At 42.0% G+C, this 20,800-nt stretch overlaps 1 protein-coding gene across 2 annotated transcripts; it reads left to right on the forward strand.

Moving 5' to 3' along the window:
* Window positions 1-5,833: 5,833 nt before the first annotated feature.
* On the forward strand, window positions 5,834-20,475 carry pih1d1 (PIH1 domain containing 1). 2 transcript variants are annotated; one of them, XM_079645618.1, is made up of 11 exons: window positions 5,834-5,970; window positions 6,381-6,463; window positions 10,064-10,121; window positions 11,709-11,897; window positions 16,804-16,865; window positions 17,173-17,254; window positions 17,370-17,466; window positions 17,677-17,703; window positions 18,967-19,045; window positions 19,154-19,297; window positions 20,374-20,475. In XM_079645618.1, exons 2-11 carry the CDS (start codon window positions 6,383-6,385, stop codon window positions 20,407-20,409), a joined length of 855 nt encoding a protein of 284 aa, XP_079501744.1. In that variant the 5' UTR covers window positions 5,834-5,970; window positions 6,381-6,382; the 3' UTR covers window positions 20,410-20,475. The 2 variants fall into 2 exon arrangements, with proteins under 2 accessions (XP_079501744.1, XP_079501745.1); XM_079645619.1 differs by lacking the exon at window positions 17,677-17,703.
* Window positions 20,476-20,800: the final 325 nt, after the last annotated feature.

The raw sequence follows: 20,800 nt of genomic DNA on the forward strand, positions 1-20,800 counted from the left end.
GAGACACTACATACTGATATACACCTGAACAACAGCAGGAGAGGACTCTTTAAAGTAGAGACACTACATACTGATATACACCTGAACATCAGCAGGAGAGGACTCTTTAAAGTAGAGACACTAAATACTGATATACACCTGAACAACAGCAGGAGAGGACTCTTTAAAGTAGAGGCACTACATATTGATATACACCTGAACATCAGCAGGAGAGGACTCTTTAAAGTAGAGACACTAGATACTGATATACACCTGAACATCAGCAGGAGAGGACTCTTTAAAGTAGAGACACTACATACTGATATACATCTGAACATCAGCAGGAGAGGACTCTTTAAAGTAGAGACACTACATACTGATATACATCTGAACATCAGCAGGAGAGGACTCTTTAAAGTAGAGACACTACATACTGATATACACCTGAACATCAGCAGGAGAGGACTCTTTAAAGTAGAGACACTTCATACTGATATACACCTGAACATCAGCAGGAGAGAACTCTTTAAAGTAGAGACACTACATTCTGATATACACCTGAACATCAGCAGGAGAGGACTCTTTAAAGTAGAGACACTACATACTGATATACACCTGAACAACAGCAGGAGAGGACTCTTTAAAGTAGAGGCACTACATATTGATATACACCTGAACATCAGCAGGAGAGGACTCTTTAAAGTAGAGACACTAGATACTGATATACACCTGAACATCAGCAGGAGAGGACTCTTTAAAGTAGAGACACTACATACTGATATACACCTGAACATCAGCAGGAGAGGACTCTTTAAAGTAGAGACACTAGATACTGATATACACCTGAACATCAGCAGGAGAGGACTCTTTAAAGTAGAGACACTACATACTGATATACATCTGAACATCAGCAGGAGAGGACTCTTTAAAGTAGAGACACTACATACTGATATACATCTGAATAATCTGCAGTATGAACGTTTTTATGTGAAGCATTTTGTGTTTGAACATGCTCTAATATTAAAGTTGGTCTGCTTTTAGCTCGGTGTAGAAGTTGTAAATCAGCCCTCATTCTGATAAACGATCAATGAGTCAGACGACTAAACAACGCCAGGCTGCTCCTCCAGACTAAACATTTGCAAGGGTCCAACTGCAGACTCTCAAAGTTAATGAAACTTCAAGTATGTTATGTTTTTATTTATATCTTTGAGCATAGCAGACAGCTGATAAGGACAAATAGACACCAGACATGGGGAAGAGACGGATAAAACACATATTTTAAAGTCTGATTCTCCAGAAATAGGTACGCCTTCTTCATTCCTTTTCCTTTTCATGGCTCTGTTGATTAAGTTATCCTGATAAGCGTGTTTTGGTTTTGCCTGTGTGGGCATGTGCGGGTGGAGGGAGGGAGGGAGGGAGGGAGGGAGGGAGGGAGGGGGGAATGTACTGTGATATTACAATGTAAATGAAGTGGCATCGATTATTGTACACTATAATGAAATAAAAAGACTTGTAAACAAAAAAGACTTAGGTATGCCTTAATCCAAAGAATCGTCAGCTAAATCCAAGGCTCCTCCAACAATGCAACATAAGACATAAAACAACAACATCATTTAAAAAAGTGCAAGAAGAAACAGAATAGAAATGTAACAGTAACTTAATAAACAATATACTGAAGTCATAGAGTGACGGGGAGGGGCCCTGACCGTCCATCAACATGTGACGGGTTGGGAGTGAGAACGTGTTGTTTAGCGAGTAAAACTCTAACACAGAAGGACCTGGATATGCTGCCCCAGAACGCCTCGTTGGACATTTTCTTTTTCAATTTTTTTCCTCCGGGAACCAAGTGACGTAACGACGACCCCTCCGTGGATTGGTCAAAATGGACCAATCCGTAGAGCGGTTACGTTAAGTCCGCGGATTGGTCCAAATTGACCAATCCACGGAGGGGTCGTCTTAAATGATATGTTTTAAATTTGAGTGTACAAAACTATTATTAATCACGAATCGCTACTAATGTACACAGTTTACTGGCAACTTCTTATTAGGGGAAATACGAAAACGTCTTTTAAAACTACAATTCCTAGTAGAGACGTGCCATAGAGCATGTTGCAAAACACACAATAGCCAGCATGTGTAGTTCTGGGGACGGGGTGGGGGAGGGGGGGACGGGGTGGGGGAGGGGGGGACGGGGTGGACCCGTTCAAATCCAGTTTTGGACAGTCTGCCGTGGTCCCATCCCATTTCAAAGTGCTGTTCGACGCTCGGCGTAACCCTCGGCACACACTCAAACATCCAATCACAGAGCTTGAGGACTATCACAGGGTTTGTCAAGCGAAGCGGAGAGAATACTTACGGCCCGTCCACACAGCGGCGTTGGAAGCTTCTTGGAAAAAGCTTGCCAGCGGGCGTGTCTGAACGTTGCTCAACTTTTGCAGCCTGAAACGCCAGGAAAGCTCCGCTCTGCTTCCCAAAATGCAGTTCGGTGAAAAGTGACATCACCCCATTCAAAGTGAATGGGCAGAACGCCGCTGTGTGGACCGGCTGTCAGGCTGCAAAAGTTGAGCAATGTTCAACTTTTGAAGCTTCTGAAGCTTTCGGTGGAAGCGTCAGCCAATCAAATCATATGCCAGTACGAGCTCTAGCCAATCAAACCGCTGCTTGTGTGTCAGGGGCGGGAGATTCATGTGATTGGTTGTTGGTCGAGGTTCAGACACGCCCGCCGGCAAGCTTTTTCCAAAGCCGCTGTGTGGACGGCCGTTACTTCCGGGTGTAACATTCTCTAAAGCAACTGCTATGAGCTGCTCCGACCCTCCGTCCTGACGGACTCCAACTTGTGTTTATTAATCAAACAAATAAATAAACACAAGGATAATGATGTGTTATTGTTGAGTAAATAACAGTGTGGTTTAGAAAAGAATACAAAATTAGAAGGAAAAAACGATGAAACAATACAGATTTCAGTTTTCTGAGCCCCTACTCTCCCCATAACTGACGGCAACAAAAGTCCTACATTATTCAATTAAAATAAAGAAGTAAAACAATAAGTGTGGCTTGATATTGAGTTAGAGAAAGGTTGATAAACGCTGTGAGAATGGATCTGCGGAGAGCATTTCGCCGCGATCCCAACTCCTCTATTACCAACGTTCAGGGAGCTCTATGCAAGTCAATGGGACGCCCTGCCCGTTGAACGCTGACTCTCAAGGGTAACCTGTGCGTAATAGAGTGACGGGGAGGGGCCCTGACCGTCCGTCAACATGTGACGGGTTGGGAGTGAGAACGTGCTGAGCGGGGTGTACTTTGAGGGTTCGTGACTCTGCAGACCGTTTACATGCAGAAAAACCTTCATAACACACAAGGGGACGGGTGATAACCGGAAAAGCATGACATGTGACCTTTAACATTTATCCTGCATTTATTCAACATTAAACAGACAAAAATGTAAACAACAATCTGACTAACCCCAGTGAAACCCAATGTCTTTCAACTAACTGAAAGAGGAAAGAGGAATACACCAAACAAAGAAACATAGAGCTCTGGAAATAAACACAATAATAAATCCATGTTCTCCCCCGTGGAGTCTGTGTTTGTTGAGTTGATTTGGTGAGTTTATCCTGTTGAAGAAAGGGATGACTCGGTGTGTAGTCCTCTGCAGGAAATAAAATAGCTGCAAGTGACCAATGTGCAGGAGAAGTGATCCACAGAGTCCAGAGCCTCTTTCAAGAAGAGATTGAAGGGCCATCTACTAATGACCATGTACCCTTGTGAACTGCGAACACAGGGACGCGGGAAGTCAATCAGAGTTGGGGGTTCGGCGTGCGGGTGACGTGGGAGGGGGATTTTTTTTAAATATTGAAGTTAAAAGCATCAATCTGGTGCATTTAGAGCGAAATTAAAAGATCTATCTATCACTGTTTTTCATTTATTCTCTCTAGCTGTCCATCTCATAACGTTCACATAGAAACTAACTGTCAATAGGAATATCATTCAGAAGAATTATAATTTCATGCAAAAATCTGTCACAAAAAGAGGTTGCACATTTAAATTCAGGTGTTGTTATGGCAACGTCAGTGTTCAAACAGCCACGTTTACTGCTGCAAATACGTTCAAACATGCTGTCGATAGGTAAAGCAGTGGCAACTATGCCACCATTTCAGCTGACCTTTTCTCAGAAATACTGTCAAATAACATCCATATATTTCAGTGCTAGGTTGATGCTTAGCTAAGCTAACTATGAAACACTTTAACTGACAGGACTCAGGATCAACTGTGTGTAAGGTAGCTTCTAGCTTCATGTCGAACAGTAAGTCAACATTTCCCAGAGAGCTTTTTTTTAAATTACCAGGTAATGCTAAAAAACATTACATTTAGATTGTATGACAAAGTGTTTATTTAATATCTCTGACTAGCTATAGCTACTTGCTAACGGTTTAGCTTACCCCCGCGATTCAAAGTAACGTCAACGTAGCTGTAATTTATGCTTTGCATCTTACATGTTCGCATAACTTGGGAGTTTACTGACATTTACATACCTTGTTCTCCTGGCTCAAGTGGTGGATCTGGGGTTGTTGTGTGAGCCACCACTTGAGAATTGTCGTATTTTTTAAGACAAAATGTTCTTATGTTCATCTTCAACAACTCTGAGTCCGACTGACAGTTTAAACATTGTCACAGCTCACAGGTCCATGCAACTCTTTGGTTGGTCTGGTGTCTTGCCTCTGTTGCATTTACTGAACACGGGAAATTACAATTCTGCCATCCTCTCATGATGAGGTTCAGGTAAAGCACGGTTAACGTATTATATTATTGGGGGAGAATTGTCCGGGGCTACAGAAAAAACATTCTGGGCTTTGGTCCTGTATAATAACGTCATATTAAATGCAGTCATTTGTTCCTTAGCAACAGCTTGTGAGAGCAGTGCATTCATCGGTGTTCGTTTTAATGCTGCCAGTTTGTTGACGGCCTGTGTGTTGAGTTCTCACGCTCCCTGAATGTTTCCCTTGCCTTTCGCCAGTTCTTAAATCCTCCTTTCACAAAACTCCCATTCCTGATCTTGTCTGCACTGACAAGCTTATTTCCTATAGCAGAGCAACAGAAGAAGCACACCGCATTATCACTTTCTCTTATTATTTAGAGAAGCTTTTTATTAACTGCTTACACTAAAATGCTAACTCAAAAATAGTAACTCAAAATAAAACTTTTGTATTGATTTGTTTAGTGAACTTTGTGGCGTTACAGTTACAACTCTCCGCCAACAGATGGGGGTGCTGCAGCCCCCTCAGCACCCCCCCTTCCCGCGTCCCTGTGTGAACCCTAATTTCATGCTTTGTACTGGTGGGTGTCCACTCATCCTTGGCTGAGTTTGATATTGAAAGTGGATGAGATTGTTGATGATGTATGTTGGTTGGTGATGTTGTTAATGATGTCAGGACTTATGTCTTGAATGTTGTTGTATTGTTGTTGTATTATTGTTGTATTGTTTTAAGTGTCGGACCCCAGGAAGAGTTGAGCAAAAGCTAATGGGGATCCTAAATAAACATAAACATTAACATACATGCCAAATAGAACATGTTGAGTAGAATTTATGTGATCAGAACAAGCCTAGACACAGCCTGAAAACTCGTTAGTGCTTTGTTTAAAATGATTCGGTGCTAAAAACTATAAAACCCGCACTCCAGTTCCAGTTTAACAGATATATTTAATCGGAAATATTGAACTGTATTTTTTATTTATCTATTCTACGTCATTTTGTATTACTTATATGTCTACCTCTGGAGTTTACCCAAAATATATGATGTTAATTAATGTTCCAATGAAAAAAATAAAATGAAATAAAGGTTATTTTCCGGTTTAGTTGTGAACGGACGTGACGTGGAGGCTGAGGCGGGTTTTATTCTTTACAGAACGCAACTGCGCATGCGCTTTGGGCCCCGTGGATAAACAAACCCTCAGTTCAGAGAAACACCAGCGAGACGTTATACTCCAGAAAAGGTAAATATATATATTTAAACATGTGTGAAGACAGAGGAGAGACACAGTTAACTCACAGGAAACACAGCAGAAAGTCAAGTTATTTGATGAAGAAGACAGAGAGGGAAGACTCGGTTAGCTTTACTGCTAAGAGGCTAATGCTGAAGCTAAGCTAATGTTTCTGTTATTTAGAAAGACTTGAGTAACCAAGACAACGATCAGCAAAGGTGGTAGAGAGGTGTATAAGTAAAGATAAGAGATGAGTACTGCTTTTCATCTACAGTGAAATACTTTAGTAAGTCTAATTTATCTGAGTATTGCACGGTTGAATAATGGTAAAGTTTAAGAAAGTTATTAGGTTCTTATTTCAGGGACGTAATGCTGAATTTCATGTTTAAAATGTGTATTAATTGACTGTTTTCTGTCCGTAGCGATGAACACAGACTCGTCTCTCCTCGGCTCAGAGCTGGAGCTCCAGCAGCAGGAAGAGATTTACCAACAGCTGCTGATGCAGGTAACACGTCTGATGCTTTACAGACATTACTGCAACATCACAGGTTCAGGAGAGATTCATTTCAAGATTCAAGGCTTTTATTGTCATGTGTACAATACATTAGCTACAGTGTAGATACTGTATGTCAATGATAATCTGAGGTCACAGGCTCCTTCAACAGAGCAACACAATAACACAGATAAAATAGTGCAGGTAAATACAAAAAAGCACACATTGAAAAGTAAACAAACACTGAAATAATGAGACGGAGAACAGCCAAAGACACGGCAGCCATAGTTGTTGAGAGGAGGGAACATGCTGTTGATGCTGGAGAAATATGTAGGCCTAAGTCCAAAAAATAAGAACATTTCTACGATTTTCTTTGATCAGTTATGTATTTAAGTGATTTCAGTTTAGTTAGGGCTTGAGTCCCAGGCTCCTCCAACAATGCAAGAGATGCTGCAAGTGACCAATATGCAGGTAATGCAGGAGAAGTGAAGTATCTACAGCAGGGGGGTCAAACTCAAACACACAGTGGGCCAACATAAAAAAATGGGTACTAGCCGAGGGCCGGACTGGTTCAATGTTTATTCCAGAACTTATTGAAATGAACTTATTGCACATATTAAACCTGGAACTAACAAAGCTTCAATGATTGCCTATAAAAACAACATAAACATTAAATAATCAGTTGATTCATTTCTTATGGCTCTATCTGCAGCTTCTCCAGAGTCATTTCTTATGAGTACATTTTCCCACAGGCCAACAACAGCTTCAACAAAACTATTTCCCTCAAAGAGAAACCAAACATGCCCTGTTGTCGTGAGAGAGAAAGTGCAGAAGGAAACATCCATTAAACTCAGTGTGCTGCTCTGTGATGCTAGCTCAGATACTTGGCATCTCATCTTGGGTGCAAGGTCATCAATGTTTGGGGTCAGGCTCTGAGCGGAGGAGACCCTCAGGATGGAGTGAAGGTGTGAGTGCAATATACCGACGGGCCAGATCTAATAGGAATTAGAAACTATCCTGCGGGCCGAAATTAAATCCACCACGGGCCTGATTTGGCCCCCGGGCCTTGAGTTGGACACGTGTGATATACATGAAAAATAGATAGTATTTTCTCTGATGCTTCACAGCCATTGCTGCAAACACAGAGACATCACAGGTTCAGTAGATGAGGGGAAAGGGTGTTGATACTGTAGAAATATGTTGGCCGTAGTCCAAAAAACAACATGATTTCTATCAGTTATGTATGTGATGTGATTTCAGTTTAGTTAGGGCTTGAGTCCCAGGCTCCTCCAACAATGCAACATGAATATATATAAGATATCAAACAATAAAAATAGTGCATGAAGCAACAGAATATAAATAAAATAGTGCACGAGATGCTGCAAGTGACCCATGCTCAGGTGAAGGACACACGTGTTCAGAACAAGCATGAAGGTATTACTTCAACAATGCAACATAAATATATACATGTAAGGAAATGGTAAAACAAAGTGCAACAGAAAAATAAAAAGCATAAAGTGACTCACTCAAGCGTACAGCAATTGTACTGCGTGTCGACTCTCTCTCACATCTTTGTTCTTGTATCACACATTCCAAGATTTTATAAGATTAAGAAACCCTCACCATAACAAAGCAGTGTTTCCCACAGAATTTGATTCTATTTGTGGGGGCGCCGCACAAGATCTAAGTACTTCTTCTTTTACTTTTACTTCCTTTCCACAGGACCGTGCTATTAGTTGGAAGTTTATCTTACAGGTCGTTAAACTGGATTTCTGCTGTTGTGACACATTTGCTTTATTTTCTGAGGCAGCGCCAAATAACCTCAGAGGCCCTGCGAGAATACAACATGCGTATTGTACTTTATAAACTCCTCAGATTAAGCAAACACAAGCCTTCTGAGTTTTATCAACTGGTGGTTACTTTCTTTAACCTCAGCAGTCATCTGATTCTTTCTGTTGGGTCCAGCCAAGGGGAAGTGATTGCATACGTGTGTTGACACTGTGTGACACAAGTGTGCCGGGGTTATGGCTAGAAAGCATCCGTCTTGTGTAATTATATGACGTCACGTTCTCGTTGTAACTCTCGTTGTAATTGGAGCGGCTCGGAAACACATCTACAGCAGTAACATGATGCAACATACACATTAATGCAGCAGCAATATTAATAGAGAAACATCAGCCATAATAGTGAAACACTGCAAGGGAACATTGTATTGCACCATCTTGGGACTTTTACTGCGACAACGTTGACTTGCCTGTGAATAAAAAAATCAACCGTAGTGTTGGTAATCTACAGTGTTGTCATTCTTCTTTGAACACCAACAAGACCGCTAACACCCTATTTCAACAATCACACTCCCTGTCATTGACATCATTAAGTTAGTTTGGCTTCTCACCATAATTTGCTGTGACCCACTGATGTTAGCGATCGTAACTGAAAGGCTGCCTGCCAAACGTAAACATTCATCTACGTGACTTGCAAACTCTCGCGAGAGTTGTACACAAGACGGATCCTTTCTAGCCATAACGTGTGCCAGACTGCAGCGGTCCTTTACTGGAAATGTCATGAGTAAAGAAAGTCATGTGACTGTGCAGAACACTGTTATAAAACACACTGATTCATTTGCATGTGTTTCAGTTTGAGTTGCCTCTTTCCTTTTCAATAACTGATGCTTTAGAGAAGTTGCATGTACACTGGAACAAATGCTGCTCCAAAAACAAGTTAAAGAATAATGAAAACAAGCTGTTTCCACTTGAAATCAGTCAAAAGGTCTGCCAATAGAACAAGTGAACATTAGCTTGGTGAGAGAACTTGAAATAAGAAGGGATGTTTTGAGAAATCACATCTTGTCCTTAGCTGGAGAACTCAGTTTGAACTATATTTGACCAGAATCAGGAAATGTAAGCTGCAAATAAAGTGTTCTGTTTTCTGATGTTAGTTGGTGATTTCCCAATAAATATGTGTTTCCTCTGAGATACAACTCAAAATAAGATGCTTTGGCTTAAAGGTGGGGTAGGTCATTTTGGAGAAACCAGCTCGAGTGGCTAGAATTTGAAAATACACAGCCGGAACAAATCTGCCCCTTCCTCACAGAGCCCCTCATCCAACACACACGAACGCGCACATGACCAATGAGGGCACGAGATCAGTTTGTGCACAGATGGAAGGCTGACAGGCAGGTAGGCCATCCAGTTACTTTAGCCGGCTCAGATGATTGGTCGTGCTTTTTACAGAGCCACGGCTTCCACAGATGATATTTTTTATGAATTTATTGTCAAAGCACTTCAGATATTCATTGCTATTGGGATGTTAAGAGCATTCCATGGAATATAACAACAAGTGTATCTCGAGCCGGTTTCTCAAACTTACCTACCCCACCTTTAACAAGATGATGCATTGTCTAAAAACAAGACCCGATATCTCACTGCATTGTTACTCCTGAAGTTAGTGTGTCTTATATCAGGTGTAGAGACATAGTCTGATTAGATATTAGACACATACTGGGCAAGATTTAGAGTTTTTGTAGTGTTACTTTTCTCTCCTCTAATGAAGTTGAATATGTCTGAATCTCAAACCATTAATTTAAACACATTCTGATCTCTCTCTGTTCAGACGGTGGGTAAAATGCCGACTGAAAATCCAGAATCCAAAGTGATCCGACCGCAGCCCGGTGAGTAACGTATTTGACGTATTTCTGTGTTGGTCCCTGAAGGCAGCATCTCCCTAGACCAATGGGATTCCTCCATGTGATTTTTGATTATTGCAGAAAACAATCTCAACGTTTATGATATTTACACATTTAGTTCAGCAGGATAATATATTAACATCACTTTATGATTTCTGAAGTAAAGAGCTAATGTTGGGCTATAAAGGAACTACAGCACGGTCACATGACTTCACGTCACCACCGCTAAGCTAAAGGTGGCTAATGTTGGGCTATAAAGGAACTACAGCACGGTCACATGACTTCAGGTCACCACCGCTAAGCTAAAGGTGGCTAATGTTGGGCTATAAAGGAACTACAGCACGGTCACATGACTTCAGGTCACCACCGCTAAGCTAAAGGAGGCTAATGTTGGGCTATAAAGGAACTACAGCACGGTCACATGACTTCACGTCACCACCGCTAAGCTAAAGGAGGCTAATGTTGGGCTATAAAGGAACTACAGCACGGTCACATGACTTCACTTCACCACCGCTAAGCTAAAGGAGGCTAATGTTGGGCTATAAAGGAACTACAGCACGGTCACATGACTTCACGTCACCACCGCTAAGCTAAAGGAGGCTAATGTTGGGCTATAAAGGAACTATAGCACGGTCACATGACTTCACGTGACCACCTCTAAGCTAAAGGTGGCTAATGTTGGGCTATAAAGGAACTACAGCACGGTCACATGACTTCAGATCACCACCGCTAAGCTAAAGGTGGCTAATGTTGGGCTATAAAGGAACTACAGCACGGTCACATGACTTCACGTCACCACCTCTAAGCTAAAGGAGGCTAATGTTGGGCTATAAAGGAACTACAGCACGGTCACATGACTTCACGTCACCACCGCTAAGCTAAAGGAGGCTAATGTTGGGCTATAAAGGAACTACAGCACGGTCACATGACTTCACGTCACCACCGCTAAGCTAAAGGAGGCTAATGTTGGGCTATAAAGGAACTACAGCACGGTCACATGACTTCCCGTCACCACCGCTAAGCTAAAGGAGGCTAATGTTGGGCTATAAAGGAACTACAGCACGGTCACATGACTTCACGTCACCACCGCTAAGCTAAAGGTGGCTAATGTTGGGCTATAAAGGAACTACAGCACGGTCACATGACTTCACGTGACCACCTCTAAGCTAAAGGTGGCTAATGTTGGGCTATAAAGGAACTACAGCACGGTCACTTGACTTCACATCACCACCGCTAAGCTAAAGGTGGCTAATGTTGGGCGTGATGACGTTTAGTCATCTCAATTAGATTTTTGGCAACCTTGGTTTTTAAATCCATCATTAGACTGATGTATCTTATGTCGTAGAACAAACATTTCTTCAGCTTGTGTTAACCACAGACCTGATTTCAGGCTAACAACCAAAAACACATTCAGAGAACCATTGACTTTCACACCAGAGGACAGGAAGTGATGAAATGCATAATCCTGCACCACTCTATGCAACTTATATCAAATTTGAAAGACAGTGCTAACGTTGTTTCATGGATGACTTCATTGTGTACTCTTTTTCTTTGTCTTATCCCCCCTCTCAGGTCTGTGTGTGAAGACCGTCACAGAGCCAGATAAACAGAAGATCTTTGTGAACATCTGCCAGTCTCCGGCCGTCCCTCTTCCTCCGGAGATCTCCAGAGACGAGCTGGTGGATCTGCTTCAGTCTGAAGACCCCAGTGGGTTCAGAGTCCCCATGAGCCTCGGAGAGCCGCACACCGAGACCGACAACAGTACGTGATCGCCTCATTACTTTAAATCGAACTGAAGCTCTTATCATAGCTTGGCTTCCGATATAAAAGGTGTTATCGTCATGTGCTCAGCAGCTACCGTGTAGAAATGGCAATGACATTCTTCTGACCTGAGCTCCTCCAACAACGCAACATATATAATAACATACAAATATACAACAAATGAAATAGTGCAAGAAGTCTACATACAGTGGAGGAAATGAGTATTTGATCCCCTACAGATTTAGTAAGTTTGCCCACTTACTAAGAAATGAACAGTCTATAACTTTAATGGTGGGTTTATTGTAAGAGTGAGAGTAAGAATATCAAAAAGAGAATCCAGAAATAGACATTACATAAAAGATAAAGATGTATTTTGCATTAAAGACCCTAACCCAAATAGCTTCTGTCATGTTCAAAAGGGGCAAGAAGAAGCTTCTCTGGTCCCACCCCCATATATAAGGATAATACAAAATAAATATTTTTAAGAAACAATTTAGCATAAAAAGGGAAAGTATTTACACCACATTTAAATTACAAATAACCTGACAAGCTAAAGGTCGAGCTGGTGTGGTTCTGAGATGCAGTGAGTAGAAGCTTAGAGCAGGGGGAACGCAAATGGTACGTCAAAATCTTACTCAATTACTCGAGTAAATAAACTTTACTGTATTGTGAACACATCTGCATGCAGGGAGCTTTTTCAATCTCACACACACACACACACACACACACACACACACACACACACACACACACACACACACACACACACACACACACACACACACACACACACACACACACACACACACACACACACACACACACACACACACACACATATACCACACAGACACACAGACACACAGACACATAGACACATACCACCCCCCCCACGCAAACACACGCACATACACACACAGACACATACCACCCCCCCACACACACACGCACATACACACACAGACACATACCACCCCCCCCACACACACACACCCACACACACACACACACACACACACACACACACACACACACACACACACACACACACACACACACACACACACACACACACACACACACACACACACACACACACACACACACACACACACACACACATGCACCCACCCACACACAGTGTTGGTTTTCGCACATTGAGCAACAGTTGGCAGGACTCCACATTTCTATATCATTGACAGGTCGTGTGAAAGCCCCTCCTCTCTTTAGGCTCAGCAGGTGTCGATCTCAGGAGAGGTTTTAGACTCGACATGTTTCAACATATTGCCTTCGTCACAGTAATCTTTTGACAATAGGAACACGTACTTCACTCTGAGAGATGCCAGAAACACAAGTTTAGAGCTCATCAAGTCATAACTGCGTCAAGAGGACATCGAACCCTTTCTGGTCCACTGTGGTTTGAAAAAACCTGGATCTGTGTCAAATCCATCACAAGATCCTAAGTGATGCTTCCCGACAGCTGTTCTGCATCCTGTAATGTCTGCTATCGGGCCGCATGGAAACATGGAGTTCCTAATATTCTTTTATTTATTTGGGGACACATCATGTTAAGATAAGATAAGATGGGACATTCAGTAGTTCAACAGCAACAGGGTAAGAATGAAAAACAGGACAGCACAGATTCACACAAATAAAATGTAAGAAATTAATTAAAATGAACATATATACATATTTGGTCATGTGTACATATTGTGTACATGTGTGTGTGAAAACGGTGTGTATTTTATGTCCAGTAATTGTGTCACATTAAAAGTACAGTTTTGCAAATAATTTCTCTTTAGAGACCTGAAAATGGCAAAATTGGAAAAAGTACATAGGGGTTGTTTGAAATTAGGAATATCTACACATGTACATGTATCTACTTAAACACACACACATGCATATCTATTAGGGATGGCAATTTGAAAGAAAATGTACACGGTTCACCACATTTACATATCCTAAACGTTTTTTTTTAATAGTAATAAACCAATGTTCAAATAAATATAGAAACCAAACCAAGTTTTTTAAAATATTTTTCTGAAGATATCTAAGATGGCACTGTCGTTAAAAAAAAAGGATTACAATAAAAATATTCATAACTCACATTCAAATATCTGAATCATTTTGAATATTCGATTAATCATTCCCATCCCTAACATACATATATATATACATGTACACACACACACACACACACACACACACACACACACACACACACACACACACACACACACACACACAGACACACAGACACACACACACACACACACACACACACACACACACACACACACACACACACACCTATATATGCATACATACAAACACCTATATATGCATACACACACCTATATATGCATACATACACACACCTATATATGCATACATACACCTATATATGCATACATACACACACCTATATATGCATACACACACCTATATATGCATACACACACCTATATATGCATACACACACCTATATATGCATACATACACCTATATATGCATACATACACACACCTATATATACACACACACCTATATATGCATACATACACCTATATATGCATACACACACCTATATATGCATACACACACCTATATATGCATACATACACACACCTATATATGCATACATACACACACCTATATATGCATACACACCTATATATGCATACATACACACACCTATATATGCATACACACACCTATATATGCATACACACACCTATATATGCATACACACACCTATATATGCATACACACACCTATATATGCATACATACACACACCTATATATGCATACATACACACACCTATATATGCATACATACACACACCTTTATATGCATACACACACCTATATATACACACACACCTATAAATACACACACACCTATATATGCATACACACACCTATATATACACACACACCTATATATGCATACACACCTATATATACACACACCTATATATACACACACACCTATATATGCATACACACCTATATATACACACACCTATATATACACACACACCTATATATACACACACACCTATAAATACACACACACCTATATATGCATACACACACCTATATATACACACACACCTATATATGCATACACACACCTATATATACACACACACCTATATATGCATACACACACCTATATATACACACACACCTATATATGCATACACACACCTATATATACACACACACCTATATATGCATACACACACCTATATATACACACACACCTATATATGCATACACACACCTATATATACACACACCTATATATGCATACATACACACACCTTTATATGCATACACACACCTATATATACACACACACCTATATATGCATACACACACCTATATATACACACACACCTATATATGCATACACACACCTATATATACACACACACCTATATATGCATACACACACCTATATATACACACACCTATATATGCATACATACACACACCTTTATATGCATACACACACCTATATATGCGCACACACACACACACACACACACACACACACACACACACACACACACACACACACACACACACTGGAAGTTTCTGAGAGAAATTAGGAATGTGTAACTTCTCCAAGTTTCCGAGTAAAGCAGGGTTTTGTCTGCAGGGGGTGACACCTGATGTCCCGAATGCTTTAATAACAGGGTTTGTTTGAATGTAGGCGTGTTGCTGACAAACCAACCTTTTAACCCGTTTTGTAATTACAGAGTTGCACAATACAAAAGCAAGCAATGACGGACCCGTAGATGTGCCACTATGTCTAATTTTTATAATGGACCGGATAACTCTTACTGTCAGCGCCCCCCTCAAACCAAAGTGCAGATTTTGTTCCCAGTAAAATGTTGTGTGATGCCAGAAAAGAAGATTTCTGTTCCTCAGAAACGGTATAATTACTCTGAGTATCAAACAGAGCGTCAGACGACAGGATTCTTTAATGTCAGATAAGCTACAGTGTAGAAATGGCAATTTAAAATCTTCTGACCCGAGCTCCTCCCACAATGCAACATATATAATAAAATACAAATAAAAAATAGTGCGAGAAGTCTATATACACGTAAATAGAATATGATATGTACAAGAACAGAATGTGGCATTTAAATATTGTACGTCAAGATCAAATTAAATACGTTTTGTTACGGTGATAAATATTTAGATAAATAAGTAGATTGCAAGATGCAAACAGATGAATGTTTATGGATGTTCTTTAAAGAGTTCTTGTGTTTAGCAGTCTTATGGCCTGTGAGATGAAACTGTCTCTGAGTCTGTTGTTGTTTACGTCCGCGCCGCCATCTTTTATACGAGCGTCATGTTCTCAAGATAATCTATATACCTTATAAACAAGATCAGAGACACATTACTAACACTATACATTTTCTAGAAACACCCCTGAAATGTGTGTGCACTGTCGTTGTTGGTATTGTGGTCATCGACTCGAGACGGTGTTCAAAATGTTATTGAGTTATTATTAAAGTTGTGGTTGTTGTCGTCGGCGGACCTTACAATTAGTCAATGCTGTGCTGTTTGATAAGAAACACAGAAATTGATGCACATTGTTCCTACTTTCCCATGAACTCTGAATGAATATGTAAAATGATCACAGTTATAAATCCTCAGGGCTTCTGAACATCAGTGTTTTTATGTATTGCCTTGTATCGGTGTGCTTTGGTTTGACACGCTGTGATGAAGACGGACAGCACTGTGCAGGATTCAGATTTGTGGCTGTCATTTATTTCCCAGCATTTTAAAAGACAATGTCTCTGACCTCGGTCTCCATTTTCCCATCGGCTGTCTTTGTGTCGTTTAAAAAAGGAATATAAATATTTCCATGACTCATTGTTCCAGACTCCAAGGCCTGCACCGCGTACGACGTCGTCATCAACCAGGAATTCTTCCAGAAGTGCCAGGTTTGTGTGCGTGTGTGTGTTTGTCATTTACCACACTGAACCAGCAGAGGGCGCCAGAGCGCTGTAGTTATTAAATCTCACCCTACATTGTGTGTATACTGTATATTAACGTGTGTGTGTGTGTGTGTGTGTGTGTGTGTGTGTGTGTGTGTGTGTGTGTGTGTGTGTGTGTGTGTGTGTGTGTGTGTGTGTGTGTGTGTGTGTGTGTGTGTGTGTGTGTGTGTGTGTGTGTGTGTGTGTGTGTGTGTGTGTGTGTGTGTGTGTGTGTGTGTGTGTGTGTGTGTGTGTGTGTGTGTGTGTGTTGCAGACAGATCCGTTGTACCAGCAGTTTGTTATTCTGGTGTCTTTGGAGGGTCTGGAGAACAAATACAACCTGGAGCTGAGCAGAGGTGTGTGTGTGTGTAGTTGTTGACATGTGTTGTGTGTGTGTGTGCGCAGTTGTTGACATGTGTTGTGTGTGTGTGTGCGCAGTTGTTGACATGTGTTGTGTGTGTGTTCCTGCAGACTGGAAGGTGCTGAAGAACAGGAAGTTTTTGGGTTCTCTCGTCGATCAGAACATCCGGACGAAGAGTCGACCGGTGATCCAGGAGCTGCAGCCAGAGTACATTTACATTTCTTTTAATATGAAATAGTATGTATTGTCTGTGACACTGAGACATGTCTCCATGCTTTAATGTTCAAACAGCTCTGTATTGTGTATGATATATAACACACTACAGGAGTGGGAAATAGTTTCTCTCTCAATGAAGACACATCAGGAGATTTCCTGTGACTTCATGATTAGTTTCAGACTCTGTTCTGTCTCCTGCAGGTTCAGCTCCACTGCTGCAGCTAAAAGGTAACCCTCCTCCTGACTCCAAAACACAGCGGTGCAGGGAGGTCAAATGGGAGTTTTCCGTATTGGATTATCATTGCAGAAAATACTCTCACAGATTTTCAGTTCCTCTGTTAATGAATAGCATTAGAGCCACACATTTGTTTTTAAAACATCATTTGTGTGTATGAGGCTCACTGGCAGAGAAAGTAGGGGATTACTTTAGTTCAATCAGGAGAGACGGTTTTGATGTAAGAAGACATATTCATTGGCAGGAAAACACAAATGAATTTAATTTTGGGCGATTAGGCCCCGTTGTGCAGGAGTATCATTCGGGAGGGGAGATCCGATGAAACCCCCCGGGGTCTAGACACTGGTGGTGGTGAATGGATAGTTGGGGTCGGTCTGAAGGGGAGGGGCTTAGCTTGACCCTGGTGGTGGTGAATGGATAGTTGGGGTCGGTCTGAAGGGGAGGGGCTTAGCTTGACCCTGGTGGTGGTGAATGGATAGTTGGGTTCGGTCTGAAGGGGAGGGGCTTAGCTTGACCCTGGTAGTGGTGAAGGGATAGTTGGGTTCGGTCTGAAGGGGAGGGGCTTAGCTTGACCCTGGTGGTGGTGAATGGATAGTTGGGGTCGGTCTGAAGGGGAGGGGCTTAGCTTGACCCTGGTGGTGGTGAATGGATAGTTGGGGTCGGTCTGAAGGGGAGGGGCTTAGCTTGACCCTGGTGGTGGTGAATGGATGGTTGGGTTCGGTCTGAAGGGGAGGGGCTTAGCTTGACCCTGGTTGTGGTGAATGGATAGTTGGGTTCGGTCTGAAGGGGAGGGGCTTAGCTTGACCCTGGATTCAGAGGGACAGGAGGTGAAAGGGGGGAGGAGGGTTGCGTCGAGTCACCTAAAATGACAGCTGTCAGAGGGGGGGAGCAGATTTAAAAGGGTTAGCAGAGCGCTATGATAGGCTTGTGAGAATAGAGCGAAGTGATTGGTTAAGCTGGGGAGTGACGCCCCCGATCACTTATTGAGAGGAGAGAGAGTAGTTACATGGACATAGTAAATTAATGAGTAAAGACGGTCTTCCTGGTTGAACTTGCGCTGAGCTTCATTTATTGTTATTGTAGTCCTCTCTTTGTACATACAATCAGTAAAAACCACCGTCTCATTTGTATGCATATATATTGCTTTCCATTTCTAAATGACAAACACTGGTTATGCATTTTTTCAAAACGCAATAAAAAGATTTGGATCTGAAAAAAAAACAGAACACTTTTTAAACCTTCTTTCAATGTTTTAGACCGGAGTTCTCGTTGCTGGTGGAGCCCCCTGCTGGAGACCCTGAGTTCCTCATCGCAGAGATAAAGCTCCCTGGAGTGGTGAGTTCAAAACACAATCAAAATAACAGATCATTTTAAACCAGAATCTTCACATTTGTCCGGGGAAATACATTTTTGTAACGTTTCTCGCGTGTTGTCTTTGTTCAGCGCTCGTCCCGCTCTCTGGTTCTGGACGTTGGCGAGGACCGGCTGCAGCTCACAGCTCGACCCTCGCTCTATCACCTCGACATCTTCCATCCGTTCAGCATCGAGCAGGAGAGCAGCGTGGCTCAGTTCAACTGCAACACACAGGTACACACACACACACACACACACACACACACACACACACACACACACACACACACACACACACACACACACACACACACACACATAGGTACACACACACACACACACACACACACACACACAGGTACACACACACACACACACACACACAGGTACACACACACACAGACACAAACACACACACAGACACAAACACACACACAGGTACACACACACACACACACACACACACACACACACACACACACACACACACACACACACACACACACACACACACACAGGTACACACACACACACACACACAGGTACACACACACACACACACACACACACACACACACACACACACACAGACACACACACAGACACACACACACACACACACACACACACACACACACAGGTACACACACACACACACACACACACCCACACACACACACAGGTACACACACACACACACACACACACACAGGTACACACACACACACACACACACACACACACACAAGTACACACACACACACACAGGTACACACACACACACACAGGTACACACACACACACGTACACACACACGTACACACACACACACACACACACACACACACACCAACACACACACAGGTACACACACACACCAACACACACACACACACACACAGTTACACACACACACCAACACACACACACACACACACACACACACACAGGTACACACACACAGACACACACACACACAGGTACACACACACAGACACACACGTACACACACGTGTACACACACACACCAACACACACACACACACACACACACACACACAGGTACACACACACAGACACACACACACACAGGTACACACACACAGACACACACGTACACACACGTGTACACACACACACACACACACACACACACACAGGTACACACACACACACAGCTGTCTCTGTACAGTGCATCATTTCTACGTCTCCAAACTTCCTCTGCTGCAGTAGCACACTCACTATGAACACTGAAATACTTAAAAGCATCCAAACTAGCCTTTAATCCACTTCCTGTTTTCTCCCCTCAGATCCTCACAGTCACCATGCCCGTGGTGTCTTCATGAAACTACAGATACATGTTTATTTATTGCCAAAAATGATGCCGTGATAATAAAAGTGTTTTCTATGAAGTGTCTGTGTGTTATTTCACTCAGTCGATCCGTACAGTGGATTCATGTTGTGTGTTATTTCACTCAGTCGATCCGTACAGGGGATTCATGTTGTGTGTTATTTCACTCAGTCGATCCGTACAGTGGATTCATGTTGTGTGTTATTTCACTCAGTCGATCCGTACAGTGGATTCATGTTGTGTGTTATTTCACTCAGTCGATCCGTACAGGGGATTCATGTTGTGTGTTATTTCACTCAGTCGATCCGTACAGTGGATTCATGTTGTGTGTTATTTCACTCAGTCGATCCGTACAGGGGATTCATGTTGTGTGTTATTTCACTCAG

The sequence above is a fragment of the Notothenia rossii genome (genome assembly GCF_949606895.1).
Source record: "Notothenia rossii genome assembly, chromosome: 8".
NCBI classification, from domain to species: domain Eukaryota; kingdom Metazoa; phylum Chordata; class Actinopteri; order Perciformes; family Nototheniidae; genus Notothenia; species Notothenia rossii.